Source organism: Cyprinodon tularosa, unplaced genomic scaffold (genome assembly GCF_016077235.1).
Source record: "Cyprinodon tularosa strain WSP-4 unplaced genomic scaffold, ASM1607723v1 ctg1555, whole genome shotgun sequence".
Classification (NCBI taxonomy): Eukaryota; Metazoa; Chordata; class Actinopteri; order Cyprinodontiformes; family Cyprinodontidae; genus Cyprinodon; species Cyprinodon tularosa.
Window position 1 is genome coordinate 32903 of NW_024038390.1, and position 15939 is coordinate 48841.

General features: G+C 39.3%; 1 protein-coding gene across 1 annotated transcript in view; it reads right to left on the reverse strand.

Annotated features, from left to right (window-relative positions):
• Positions 1 to 9259, reverse strand: part of LOC119780136 (GTPase IMAP family member 9-like) — a 30975-nt gene extending 21716 nt beyond the window's left edge. Inside the window, exon 1 of the mRNA XM_038280049.1 lies at positions 9152 to 9259. Within this exon, the coding sequence (XP_038135977.1) occupies positions 9152 to 9188 (37 nt within the window). The 5' untranslated portion in view covers positions 9189 to 9259. The remainder of the gene's footprint in view (positions 1 to 9151) is intronic.
• Between the last annotated feature and the right edge of the window lie 6680 nt (positions 9260 to 15939).

Consider the following 15939-nt stretch of genomic DNA (forward strand, 5'->3'; position numbering starts at 1 on the left):
ATAGAGCATTTTATAAGTTTCATCAAGCACCAGCACCCCTCGCAACCCCACTTGGGATAAGTGTGACAAAAAAATGGATGGATGGATTGATAATTTTACTCATACAGAGCATTTAAGCATTTATAGAGATTTCAAAATGACAATATCATGAAGAAAATTAGGAGTCGAATAAATAATAATATGCTTATTATATATAAAGTTATGGTTAACGCTGAACCCTCCAGTTCATAGGTCAGTATTGGTGGCCCTTTCTATGACTCAGTAAGTAGCCCTTGGCCTTAAAAAGGTTGGTGACCCCCTGCATTAAAGGTTAGAATTGATCAGCTGTGAAATGGAACGGTCCAGTCTTCAGCCAAGGCCCCACCCTCGCCTCAGCTCTTTGGTCGGCTAGCAACTGTGACAGCATGAGGCATACCAATGAAGGCCCCCACCTTCGACTCTATATGTAATTGCATGATGTTTGGTTCCAGAGGTGTCAAGTATTCGTATAAAAAAGAAATGTCAATTTTATTTCACGGGTGAAGGCATGGGTATAAATTTTATTATTTTATAAACTTTTTTATGGTTTTGTTGTACTATATACACTCTTTTTATACTGAGTGTTTTATTTTTATATTTGATGGTATCTTACTTTTACTCTGCCCTTTGTACTCTTTATAAGCTACTGGAACCTGAATTTCACTGAAGGAGTAATCCCAAGGGATAAATAAAGTTGAGTCTAAGTCTAAATGAACAAAATGCGGGCATCATATAGTTAAAGCATGAATGAAATTTATTTAGATTTTCTTACTTATTAACTCTACATCTTAAAAAGTAAAATGACTCAAGAATATCCAGATAACAATATTTCTTAAGCAAAAAGGCAAACCTTTTTACTGCCAATTTGTTAATGGCTGAGCACATCTCACACTGGATGTGAGCGTGAGACAATGTTCTTAACTGCCTCTTTACAGGTTTTAAATGGGGACAATTGTGGGTAATAAGTCAGATCTTGGCTCTGAACACTGAAGGTGTTGGCGGATAAAAATGGTACTTTTACACTTTTCCTTGAGTAAAAAGCTTGGGTTGATCCTCTGACTTCTACAATTGTGTTTTAAGCATTAGGTTTTTTACTTCTACTTGAGTAATAAACAATATGTTTGTCACCACAGTTTGGATATATATATATATATATATATATATATATATATTAGGGCTGCAACTAACGATTATTTTAAAAATCAATGAATCGGCCGATTATTTTTTCGATTAATCGATGAATCGGACAAAAAATTTTTTTTATATTAACCTCTTTATTCCAAAATAAACATTGAGCTTTAAAGGTAAGCAGCAGTCCTATTATAATTAATTGGAGAAAAACTCTCCTTTAAGGAAAAACATTGTCTAACCTCACCCACATAAGGAAACACACAATTAGCTGCAGGAATCAGTTGACCTGTTGAACAGGGTCTATTTCATGCCAAGGAAATGCCCAGCTGAGTTTTTTCTAAAATTACTTAGAGACACTAATTGTGATCTTTATGCCACTGCCTGGATAAGCAGTAAAGTTCATTGTAACAACAAAGAGCCAAAGGAGAAGCAAGAATTCGGAAAAATATTAACCTAAAGGAAAGATTCAGATGTTCTTCCTTTTCTTAAACTTTTTATTAAAGTTAATTAGAAATAAAACTTTACTTTTGCTTTAAAACTCAACAAAATTTTAAATGTATATGAAACATGAATTTAGTTTTGTTTTACAGGACAAATTCACAACTGTCAAATGTCATGTGAACACATGACAAACAACATAATTTTTTAATCAAGTGAAACCCAAAATACTTACCATTAATTCTTAGTATAATTTCCATGTTTCCTTCCATGTTCCTGCAGTCGTCTTTACAGTTGTTTAAATCGTTCCTTTATGATGTTGACCTGGTGTCAAATGGTTCTGTTCTTATTTGAGTTCAACTATATTTATATATTCCTCAGTTGGTTACCTCCCTCTGGGTGGGATGTCAGTATGATGGGGAACTATGGCAAGCCCTTTTTAACATTAAATCAGCTTTACTATACTTGCATTAAAGATATCTTTAATCGGTGGTTGACTAGACATATACATCTTTTAAGATATCTGTATTTATATTTTGACAAGGCAGAATACTAATTTCAGATATCTAATTCAATTTTGACTAGTCTTAATATATCTTCAAAACATTACAGTGCCAGTGGTTTGCAATGATATATCCAATGTAAATTCCCAGTTTTTTAAAACAACCTTTAGTGCTGCAGATTGAACTGGTTCAGAATTGCAGAAAATACTGCATTTCACCTTGGGCTTGTTTTGACAGTAGCATATTTACCCAGCTCGGGAGAGAGACTGGAAATTCTCTGACCATGGAATATTCAAGCTCTGTGGAGTTAGCAGCACCTATGTTACTGTCGATTTGATATATGCTACGTTCAAACTGAACGCAGCAGGCGCGACAGAAGCATCGAGTTTACATGCAAAGTCAATAGTTGACGCGCGTCAAGGCGCAGCAAAAGGTCCCGCAGCGCGTTCTGAGCAGCAGGTGCAGCGTGTCTGAGCAGCTGAAGCAGCTCTGAGCAGTCGAGCAGCAAAAGTTCAATTTTCCCTTCTCGAGCAGCAGCGCGTTTGCTGCGCGTCAGATGCTTAAAGGCGCCCGACGCGCCGCGTCAACCAATCAGAGACGCTGATCTGGGAGCTGGCAGACAGACAGACACATCGCTGATGACACAGAGCGCTGTGATTGCTCCTCTGAAACAGTTTATTGACGCATAAATTAACGTAAAATGCAGAAATCTTTCGGCAGAATATGTTCGCTTTTATTATCCTGGTGCCTGCAGTTTAGATTATTTAGATGAAAAACACCTACCAGCTGCCGCGGTGAACCGCGAGGAGGCGACCCGGCCAGAGGCTCCTGTTGAATGGGATCCTACTGACAGCGCACCGCCGGTATGTGGGGGTCTGAGCGGCTCCGACAGAAATAATATTGGAAGGCAGGATGGTAATCTGGATGAACTGACTGCATTGATTAAGTTTTCAGGTGGATTTTCTAATTTTAAAACATATTAAAACTACTTTATTCCCACTGATCACAGCAAATATAGCTGCAAGGCAGAGAAAGGATAGTGAAGCTCCGCCCAACGCGTGTCAGACACACTTTTGCACCGCGCAGGCAGAGCAGCAAAGCTGCTTCAGCCGTGTGTCAGAACTAACTGGTACAAGCAGCAAAAATGAAGCAGCAGATGCAATTTTGCTGCTCTTGCTGCGTCCGGTGTGAACGTAGCATTAGAAGTTTAGACTTTGGTCAGCCGCTCTCTGTTGCTCCCTCTTCTCACAGGCGGTGTTTTTTTTAAGCAGGGCATACACTGTGCAATTTTTTCAGTTGTCGCTCACACTGTACTGAGTTCACAGCTCACGATGTATGTTCTCACACTGTGCGAACCAGTGCTCTGATTCGATCTACCTGCTCACACTGTATGTCTAAAAACCACGTCGGACTCAGCTCCACAGTGAGATGGTGCTACTCGGACTCGTCTATCCATAAGCCAAACCAGTAGAAGAGGAATATGAAGCTCACTTAAGTGAAACGCGCTGCCTTGGCAATTTGTACTATGATAGTGGGAAGGAATCAACTCCTTCTGACCCCTTGAGTCTTTTGTTTTATTTTATTTCTATTTGTTTTGACATCAGCAGAAGACTGTTTAAATGTAAATGCTGTCAGGATCCCAGTTTTTGTGTTCGTCTGTTTGTCTTGTCTTTTGTGTTTGAGAGGAATAAATAATAATTACAACAGGCAGGGAAAACGGCAGGTGAAAGAAATAACCAATTAAGGTGGAGCAATCAGGCCAGATCATGATGATTTCAGATATCTGAAATGTTAATTTTGACTAGGAAGAAATGCCTTTGAGACATCTGAAATATAGATTCAGTCAAGCTAATATATGTCAAAAGGGCCACTTAAAATTTGTAAAGATTTCTAGGTATTTGAAAGTTTATTCTTATTAGTACAATTATGTTTTTGGCAGCCTGAATTTTAATTTTTGCTGTCAAAAATGCAATTTAGGATATCTATATGTACATTTCTAGCTAGCAGAAATGTTGTGTTGACTAGGAAGAATCTTATTTTAGAGATCAACAAATGGAACAATAGAGAGGACAGTGCTTCTAGTAAATGTCAAAACGGCCTGCAATAGTCTGTTTGTCTGCATCCTTTCGTGAATGGATGTCAAGGAAGCATTGTATCTCCTATGCTGTTTAATTTTTATATGAATCTCCAAGCAGCTAAACCTGTGAAGAATTTGCTGCATGTTTGGTGATTCCATTATTAATCATTTCATGTTTGCTGATGACCTACTGGTTTTTAGTCCAAGTTCAGCTGGTCTTCAGAAGCTGCTTAATGTCTGTTCAGCATTTTATGAACTACTTGATCTCAATTTCAACCTATCAAAATGCATCATCTTGATTTGTAGAACTAAGGAGGACAAAGTAATTGATTTGATTTGTAGAACTAAGGAGGACAAAATAATTTCTAAGTTCAAACTGTCTGGGACTCGATTGAATGTCTCAAATTAAGTAAAATATCTTGGCCGTGTGTTGACAGACCATCTGTCAGATGAGGACATTTACCGTGAGGTTTGAATATTATAAGCTCAGGCAAATATCCTTGTGTGTAAGTTTGGATTCTTTTCAGATGAAGTGAAACTGAAATAGTTTCAGTCATATTGCGCATCTCTGTATACTGCACACTTGTGGAGCAACTTTAAAAAAGCCAGTCTTCAAAGATTCAAGGTGGCCTATAATGATGCATTAAGATTTTATTTTAAGTGAACCCAGATGAACCAGTGCCAATGAACTGTTTGTATATGCTAACGTCAGCATTTTGATGGCTGTTATAGGAAAGCATATGTATAAATGTATTTGTTGGTTAAACGAGTCAAATAACAGAATTATCCTGTTGTTGACTAATGTTAAATATATACAGGGCCAAAATTGTTGATTTATTATTTGAAAATGTGTGTGGAGAGTTGTATGTTGGGTTTCGATACCACACCTATGAACATTTTGTATGTTCAAATCGCTTGACAGGACTAGCTGGTTTTGGGAACAACCAACACCCTTTTTTGTTGATGTGTTAAAGGCACATAAATACCCCAGTACATCACAGAAACGGGTGCCTCTTTCTGGTGCTTTTGACTGGTTTTTTTTGGAAACAAACTCAGTTTACTTTTAAGCAAACTGATTTGTTGCTTCACTTCCAGTAACCTGTGCCAGATCAGACCAGCCCTAATGCTTAAATTCTTTTATCTTATACAACTTATTGCTAAGGCAGGATTGATAAGCTGTTTTGGGTTGGTGGCCTTGTCTTCTTTCAGCCACATTTAAAGGGGTTTAAAAGAGCACATAAACACCACATCATTTACTGACATTATTTTATTGATCCAAATGTTTGAAGATACATAGTAGATTCTGTTCTTTTTTTTGGCATTTTAGGTTTACAACATGGACAGTAAAAACCCAGCTTAATCCCCTATCCCTTTAACACAACCTCATCATATGGAGGAAGAAGTTAATGATTTACAACAGTTAGCTGTAACTGATACAGAATCACCATTAGTGTTAATTTACTAAAAGAAGAGAAAACCTGTTTTGACTAAGTGCATTTCAGTTACATTCATACAGATTTGAACTTTAAGGACTTCCTATATTGCTAAATATCAGAAAAGCTATCAGATAATAACCTTGTCTCCATATTAACAAGGTGTAGATACACAATCATTATCATTGTATTGTACACTACTGCAAGCAACATTTTGATGGTGATGATTTTCCTGCTACGACTCCCACAACAATTAGAACATAACCTAATTTGACCCCATGAGTTTCCATAAACCTTTTAAAAACATCCCATTTCGATTCATTTTCTGCTTTTCTGATTGCCTCATTAACATCTATTGCCGGGTTTTGGTTCATGATGGTCAGAACAGCTTCTCTTTTGACTCTTTCAGCTTCTTGAAGCATCTCATTGGTGTAATAGGTTCCTCCATTTTGCTGAACCATCATGTTAACATTCTTAAGCAGCTCTCTAACTTGGGACGGATCCTTGGATCGGTTGTTGAACAGATGATACTCTCCACCACACTGAGAGATGAAGTCCTGGAGAGATGGTTCATTCTTTATAAAATCATTGATATCAACCCCGTCCTCCTCCAGATCATCTCCATGAGTGAACAGCACCATGGTGTAATTTGCTGCCTTCTCTCCAAAAATTGACTGGATGAGTTTGATTGTTTTTTGTTCTTCATCTGTGAATCTGCCTGGCTGGATCACAACTAGAAAGACATGAGGACCAGGAGCGCAGAGTATCATGCATCTTGCAATCTCATCTGTGACATCCTTCTGATCCTTTTCTGTATAAAACAGACCTGGAGTATCAACTACAGACAGAATCTGACCATCAAATTCAGCTGTTTCCTTCTGACACACCAGTGTTACCATGGAGGGGTCGGCGATAGATTTGAAACATTTCTGTCCCAAAATGGTGTTTGCTACTGCGCTCTTCCCACATCCAGTTCTTCCAACTAGCACCATCCTGATGCACTTCTCTTGTGCTTCTGATAGAGATATAGATAACAATATATTGTTTTAGTAAAAAGCATTCATACCATGACATCTACTGTTAGTAATTTATGATCGTGAGGAAGTTTTTTAAAAACCTTAAAATTATTGTGAGGAGTTTGGTTCCAAAACTACAGCATTATGTAAACATAAGCTGGTCATGAGACTCTGTATGTAGCTTAACATCTCATATTTGCAAGTCCAAAGGTAGTCCCTCTTCATGCCTTGTGTTTCACTCGTTTTATTATGCATGGCTTTACTACTGAAACCTTGATGAATGATCTACTTTCTGTGATTAAAAACAAAGCTGGTACAATTGGCAGCTCTTATAACTATAGTCCTATAGCCCTACCTAGTACAGTACAAGTCTTTGGAATTATTTTGCCAAAATTTGCAAAGATAGTTATGTCTACAGACGATCAATTTGGGTTCAAGTGCAAACATGGCACTGATATGTGTATATATGGCCTAAAAGCCTGTGTTTGTGGATGCCACTAAGGCTTTGATCGTGTAAATCATAGAAAACTATTTTTAAAACTGTGGAAAGCTGGTGTGTCCAAATATATGGTAAGATGTCTGTCATATTGGTATGCTAATCTAACTATGCAGGTCAAATGGGACAACTATGTGTCTGCATCCTTTCGTATCAGTAATAGATTCAGACAAGGAAGAATTGTATCTCCTATTTTGTTTAATTTTTTATGAATGACCTCTCTAAGCAGCTACACCTGTGTAGAACTGGCTGCACGGTTGGTGATTCCAATATTAATCATTTCATGTTTGCTGATGACCTAGTGTCTTTTATTCCCAAGTTCAGCTGGTCTTCAGAGCCTGCTTAATGTCTGTTTAGCATATGGTGAACTACTTGATGTCAAAACCAACCCATAAAAAAGTATCATCTTGATTTGTCGAACTAAGGAGGACAAAAATAGAGTATTTCCAAATTCCAAACAGTCTGGTACTGTATTGAATGTCTCAAATGAAGTAAAATTTCATGGCCATGTGTTGACAGATCTTCTGCCTGATGATGAGGACATTTTTGGTTTTTAACGCTCACCGATTAGCGTTATAAAACTGGATATGAATGCGTATTATTTCCCATTTCCTGCCCCTATTTCCTTTAAACAAAATTTCAGAATGTATAATAAAAGACTATGACTCCTTTAGGAAAAATATTCTTGTTACAGAATGAGTCAGAAAACCCATATACTCATCAAGACAATTGATTCAAAATAAATTATTAAAGATTTAAAATATTTGTACTTTACTTGGGGTTTGAGAATACACAGTAGAATGTTAAAGGGACTGTGACCCAACATAGGAGCTGTGTCTTTCAACGGACCTTGCTCATTTTAACTAGATCCTTCAGACAGTAAAGGCTAGAAATTATCACCTGTAAAATAGAACAGTCCAGTCTTTAGCCAATTCCCCGCCCTCACCTCAGCTCTTTGGTCAGCTAGCAACTGTGACAGCATGAGGAATGCCAATGAAGGCCCCTCAGCTTCTTATTGCTAACATCCTTTATCCTATCCTATACTTACAAATAAGATTGACTATTAAAAACTAGATCATTTACACCCTTCTAAATATAACTGGATTATGGTTGAATCCAGAGGTCTCAGGCAACAAATTTACCTTACTTAAGTAGAAATTTTGCCTATCTCCACCAGAGTCCTGCACCGGTTTGGGAATCCGTATGAAGAAACCCCCCCCCCCCAAATGTTTTTTTAACAGGTGTGGACACAGGTAAAAATGTTATTACTTAATAAACATTTTATACGCTTTTGTTGCTTTTGTACTATATACACTCTTTTTAAAAGAATTTCCCTGAAGGAGTAATCCCAAGAGATAAATAAAGTTGAGTCTAAGTTCAAGTCAAAATATATAAAAAAAATTGTTAATAACCTAAGATCCAGCTTCACCTTCCAGAGCCGGACCAATTATATGAGCATTGACTCGGTGTGAGTTTGGCAACTGAGCTACTAAAAACCTGCAAAGCATTGAGATATAAAGGTAAGCTTCACCCCTATCATAATTATTAATTTGAGGCTTACTCTTCTTTGAGGAAGTCAGCGTCCTGTGAACATTGTGTTTTTTCCACTACCCACATAAGGCAACACACAATTAGCTGCAGGAAGCAGTTGAACAGGATCTAATACATGTGTAGGAAATGCCCAGCTGAGTTTTTCCTAAAATTACTGAGAGACGCTAATTGTGATCTTTATGCCACTGCCTGGATAAGGAGTAAAATTTATTTTAATGTAGCCAAAGGATTAACAAGAATTCAGAAAAAATAGCATAAAGGAAAGATTGAGATTTTGTTCCTTTTCTTAAACTTTTAATTAAAGTTAATTAGAAATAGAAATTAATTTTTGCTTTAATACTACCAAATTTTAAATCAACGTGTAATACGTAAAACATGTATTTAGTTTATTTTTACAGCACAAATTCACAACTGTGAAATGTCATGTGAACATATTTTGCAAGTCAAACCACATACAATTTTAATCAAGTGAAACCCAGAATACTTACTAGTAATTCTTTGTACAATCTCCATGTTTCCCTCCATGTTCCTGCAGTCGTCTTTACAGCTGTTTAAATTGTTCCCTTATAATGTTATTGACCTGGTGTCAAATGGTTCTGTTCTTATTTGAGTTCAGTTATATATATTCCTCAGTTGGTTACTTTCCTCTGGGAGGGACTTCAGTATGATGGGGAACTATGGCAAGCCCTGTTAACATCAAATCAGCTTTACCACACTTGCAAGATATCTTGAATCAGTTTTTGACTAGACATATACATTTATTAAGATGTATGTATATTTCCACTAGGCAAAATACTAATTTCAGATATCTCTAATTCAATTCTGACTGGTCAAAATGCCGTCAAGTTTACCATTAATTTCTATGTGAAAGGTATATTTCAGATATCAACAATTGAATTATGACTGGTCGTAAATGCAATTTGAGATATCTCGCCATATCTTCTGACTAGTCATGAATCAAATTAAAGATATCCCAAATTACGTCTTATTTAGGATATCTTGAATGTATTTTGATCAATTACTATGGCTGTCATCTGCTTCTTATCAAGGATCACAATGTGGGTTGGTTGACCACATCAATTTAGTCTGTATCTGATAGTCCAACAGGACCTGAACTCTGTCATTCTCCACCACCTTGGGAGGTGGCTTTCATTTTGACCTATAAGGGTCAGTTTGTATTATGAACACTAGAACAGCCACTTAGTATGATGTTCCAAGTATTCCTTTCCTGCTAGTATCGTACACCCTGCTGTAAGATGGTGGCTTGTTTCTGGAGCCTCTTTGTTATTGTGGCACCCGAGAGGTATATTTATTAAAAAACAAACTGCAGTGACTGTGAGCAGAGCTTTAAAAGGACGAGACGGTAACAGTTACAATAATTTATTTAAAAGGACAAGTTCACCAGAAAAAAAAAAAAAAAAAGGAAAATGCAGGATAAATAGGATCAGCAGAGTCAATGGACGAGTCTGTTTAGGGATGCACTCTTAGCTGGCACACGTGAGCCCGCTGCTGCGGCGGAGTAGCCCGCTGCTGCCGCTGTGGGGCCCGCTGCTGCGGCGGAGGAACCCGCTGCTGCTGTGGGGGACGCTGCGGTGTCTTCGAGGGACCTGCAGAGGAGCCCATGGTGGAGGAGCCTGCATCAGGTATTGTTGAGGCGTCAGTCATGAAAAGTGTTAAAACTTTGAAAAAGGCTGTGTGTGTGAGGAAAGATGGCAGCATGGTGCTGTGTGCTGATGGGGTGAATGGTGGGGAGAGCAACGGTGTGCAGGGAGAGCAGGAAGGGGTGAAGGGTCACTCTAAATGCAAAGTGGTCCCATACAGCAGACCTATAAAGTGCTGCTGGTGCGTCTTCCAACTCCTGTTCTTTCCCACTCGCCATACCCACACAATTCTCCACAACAACTGATTTTTTTCTGCTACACCCGGCTACGCTGCTTCGCTTCTTCTTCTTCTTGTTTACTACTGGCGGTTGGCTTTGGTCGCAGTACCGCCACCTTCTGCTTTGGAGTGTAAACGCTTCCCCTATGAGAAAAAGGAGCAGCGCATGAACGCAACACACACAAATCGAATCGAGACAGTCGAACCGAACGGTTCGGACGGTTTTCATAAACCTTTCCATCCCTAGTACACATGGTCCCACATTAAGGAAAACAGAACTCTTTAACTCTGCTTGATCTTATATATTGTTTTAAACACCATTTTAACGTGTGTAAGGCATGCCAGATTTTACCGGTGGCTTTTACGGATCACTCGTTGCTATTAGGTAGTGTTTTTATTAAAAATATTTTACCAAGAAGCACTTACGGGCATTTTAACTCTGCTTTAACTTATGATCAAGGTTTTAAGGAGACTTTAAGTTATTTTTGGACTGGTTTTAGACAGAGGAAGTCAGATTTTACCTGTCTTAGACAGTGGTGGGACTATGGAAAAGTTCAAACAAAACTGCTGAGTCAACAGCATACTCTCAAAGTCACTCGTGACATTACCAGATCTATTAGAGATCTGATAATGAACATTGTGGACTTAGAACAACTCACCGGATCCACAGGAAATCGAGAGCACATTAAAGCTCTCAAAACTAAATGGCTAGCTTTAGCCAACATGCTGGAGTCAAAAGTCCAAGGCGTATTGGTCAGATCCAGAACATCACAGAGATGCATGCTCCCTCTAGCTTTTTTTTTTAGCCTGGAGAGGAAGCACAGTCAGTGGAAGATGGTCCACTCTTTGCTGTCAGACACAGAGCAACAACTGAGTGAACAGGGTCAGATCAGGGAGAGCGCTGTGGGTTTTTACCGTTCTCTGTTCCAGAGCGAATACAAAGAGAACAAAGATCTGTTCTGGTAGTTCTGCAGTGAACTACCCCAGGTCTCTGAGGAGACCAACACTGAGCTGGAGCAGCCTCTGGAGCTCCAGGAACTCCACACAGCCCTCCTCAGCATGCAGGGCCAGAGGTCCCCGGTATGGACAGACTCAGTGTCGAGTTCTACAAGGCCTATTGGGACCCTATGGGAAAACACCTGTTAGACATCTGCAAGGAAAGTCTGCTCGCTGGTTTGCTCCCCTTGTCAAGCCGTAGGGTAGTGGCCACCTTGCTGCCCAAAAAGGGTAACCTGCAAGACATCAAGAACTGGCGCCCTGTGTCCCTCCTCTGTACCGATTACAAGATCCTCTCCAAGGCTCTGGCCGTGAGGCTGGGAAAAGCTATGTAGCAGGTCATCCACCGAGATCAGACCTATTGAGTCCCCGGCAGGTCCATGGTAGATAAGGTATACCTAATTCGGGATGTTTTGGAGGTCTCCAGTTAATTGGGTTTACAAGCCGGCTTGATTTCATTAGATCAAGAAAAGGCATTTCACCGCGTTGAGCACGGCTTCCTCTGGAAAACCATGAGGGGGTTTGGGTTCAGCGAGGGTCTTATCGCCAAGATCCAGGTACTGTACAGTGGCATAGAGAGTGTGCTGAAGATCAACGGTAGCCTGTGTGCTCCTTTTAGGGTGTGTAGAGGCGTCCGACAGGGCTGCTCACTCTCTGGGATGCTCTACGTGCTCTCCCTGGAACCCATCCTTCAGAAAATACGCTCGAGTGTTTATAGTCTGCACTGCCTGAAAAGTGATATTTTCGTCCCCGTAAACCCCCGTAAACTCCCGCAGATCTGCCTGATTTTCGTCAGTTTCCGACAATTTGCAACCCGTGCTTTTCCGCGTTTGTCGTGCCACAAATTGTCGAAAACGTACCATGACGTATGTGGAGAGCGATCAGCTGTACTAATGGCCCTAATTAGCATATGAATACAGCAAACCCGCGCGGCTGGCCACGTCTGGCTTGAATAACCTACTCAGTATTGTCTGAAACCACTATTCTCAAACAAGTAAAATCGCTCGTGATTGGCAGCAAAACCACACGTGGCCACGCCAGGCTTTAATTTTCTTACTGAGTATTGGACGGAACCGCTTCTTTTTAAACCAGTAAAGTCGCTCGTGATTGGTTGGCATATATATATATTTACATATAAATTTACATATATATATTTATTCATATATATATATATATATTTATTCATTCATATATTTATTCATTCATATATTTATTCATTCATATGGTGTGTTATCCTACACTACTACACAATTATTATGCTACCATCAAGGACATGAATGAATTTATACAGGAAATGAAGATTTGCCGGGAAGCTGTTTATGCAAAGAAAGAGCTTTATTAAAACACACACAACTATATACAACGCGTATCCAAACACATGCGTTTCTAAAAATTAAAACTCCGTGAACGGTCCGTTTGCTTCCTCGGGGTTGGAGGTAACAGGCAGCATTCCCTCCGAGGCAGGTCCGATGTGCAGACGCCTAGTGTGCGTGGCCCTGTACTTCGGCATCGCTTCTAACCGGGACTGCAGCTTAACAGAGTTCAGTGAGATCCGGCCTACGAAATGGCGGCGACCGTACAATCCATCCAGAGACACCGCCGAGGAAGGCGGACTTCCAGAGTTCCACTTCCTCATCTGCTAGCACACTCTGCCTCGCTTTCAGCAGCTGAAAAAAAAAAACAATGAATCAGCGCACTGCGTATGGACACAACACATCTATTAATGCACCTGAAAAATAGTCACCAAATAAAGTCTTACCATCTTTCTTCTGGCCCGACTCCGAGCAGATTGCCTCCGCACGCAGCGTGTGGCTGGCTACGTATATCTGAAGCTCCTGCGTACCGTCTGAAAATACGTCTTACAGGCAGCTGGAAAACAATTAAATGAGAGTGGTATGAATGAAAAATCAAACGCAAGTCACAGTAACAAGGAAGGAGAAAACATTAAAACAAGTCACTTACACACAATGTCGTCTTTATCAACATCGTGCAAATCTGGACTTGCCGAGATGGGAGGTCTGTGAAAACAAAATGCAAAGCTATGATCGGTATCTATCCGTATCCATTGCCTTTTACCGCAGAATGAAAGCATATTCTTTAAATCTTACCCTTGCTCCGGTTCATAGCACCTGCAATTAGTCTCCGAGTTGTTAAGACGGCGTACTGCTACCTGTAAATCACAAAAAATACACTTTAATAAAGCTTGTTCTTGCAAGGCTACTATTAGCCGCTATTAGCCGTAGCTCAGGCTAGGCCGCTTTTAGCTTAGCAGGCAGTAATCGAACATATGTTTACCGCTAGCATCTGTTCTTTGAGTTCGTCTTGTTCGATGCAGAGTCGCCATCGCGTCCAAGAGGAGTTTTACCCCGAAATCCAGAAGCTCCAGACCGCTGCACAAAGCAAAGCATACATCCTCCACTGTGGATCCAGCCCCGCCGCTCTGAGTTTCTTGGAGATCGTAGGGAGCATGCGCGAGATGAACCAGGGTGTCCGCGGATCAATAAAAATAATTAAAAAATCATTCTTTTTTTTTTTTTATCAAGGCCTTAATTGGCACTAAAATTATTTAAATATGTTTATCGAAGTATTTATAATTCTTTAATAAAAAATGCTTATAAAAACAATTTCGTCAGATATATTATATCGCTCCAGGCGGAGAAAAAGCTAGAGGATATATATATACGTATATATGTGTGTGTGTGTATGTGTGTGTGTTTACATACATACAGGAGTCATGGAACTCTGCTTGCAGCTCCTTCATATTTCTTGTACACTAATAACTTGTGTACATGGTTCTTGTTGATGGCATTAAAATCATTTCAAATAGCATTAAAATAGCATTAAATTAGAGTCACTCATTCCTGTATGAACCCTGTGAGCGCTTAATTTAAAATGACATATTAAAAAAATCCCACCATCATCCAGCATATGTTCCGTTTCTGCCCAAATATATATATATATTTTTGTAGATTTTTGTAACGGGGATAAGGATAATTCAAAACTGCTTTTTTTGAATGAACTTGTTCACTACTTCCAAACTCAGCATCTCTTTTCATTCCTGTAATAAGAAGTTTCTTTTGAATGGATTTGATTAAAGTTTAAGTCCCTCGGTATAAAATAAATATTTTGATGGAGATGAGAAATCTGCTTCCTCGTTGGTGAATAACCAATAGTTTGGATCCAATCATTTAAATAAACGGTGTTAGTATTTTTTATATATATATATATATATATATATATATATATATATATATATATATATATATATATATATATATATAAGAATTGTGCTATAATTTCTAGTCACCGATCTGTTGCTGCTATATTTTAATTTGACGAACCGGAATTTGTCGATGTTCTTTTTCCTGTTTGGTGCGATTGCAATTGCGGATCTTGACCTGGCCGGACCTTATGACCACAGTGTACCAATCTTCTCATGGCTACTTCCAACAGGATAATGCGCCATGTTATAAAGTAAATCATCTCAGACTCATTTCTTGAAACTTTTCCACTTAAGTAATTGTGAATTGAGCATATTGACAGACAACATTTTATTTTTTATCTTAAATGCAATTTTTTTTTTATAATTACTGCTCTAAATGTATTGCTCTGTCAGCTAAAGATCTGTTTTGGTCTCTATACTTTAATTAAATAAATCAATTCAAGCTAAAATGTAAGAGGCTATACTAAGCCTGATCTCTTTGTATCAGAGAATTTCTTACCCAGAAAGATGTCACTTGGGGTAAAACCCCCCCTGCAACCCTGGTTTGCATTTGTATAGCTCACAGCATGTTCATTTACATGTTAAAGCCTCCCCTAGAATTCCATGGGGGGGAGGCATGGGGGGAACACTGCCTAAGAGAGTCCACGTCAATTTCTGACAATTTACGGGAGTTTTCGGTGAAGCCTGCAAATTGTCGTAAACTGCCGCTAACCTGAAGTTCCACGACAATCTACAGTGCCGCATATTGACGAAAATCCCACTTTTCATGCAGTGCTGGTTTTACCCGGTTTTACTAACCATATTGTTTTATCTGCCTAGGCTGACGATATTGTTGTTTTTATAAAAGATTAACAGGATGTCAGCCTTTGAACTGAGGTAACTCAAATGTTTTCTCTCTTGTCCGCTGTGAGGGTGAACTGGGTAAAGTGCGAGTCGGCGAGTGGTCCATCAGGCTCCCAGTTCTCCCTCAAGGTCTCGTGTGGAAGAAAGAAGGTTTTGAGTACCTTGGTGTGTTTTTAGGCAGTGAAAAAGTTGTGAAGAAAAACCGGGAGGAAGTCGAGGGAAAAATAAAAAAACAGGTTGGAAAAATGGAAGTGGTTGCACTCCCAAATGTCCTATAGGGGCAGAGTGCTGGTTTTAAACAATCTTATCGCATCACAGCTGGAGCACAAGCTCTCC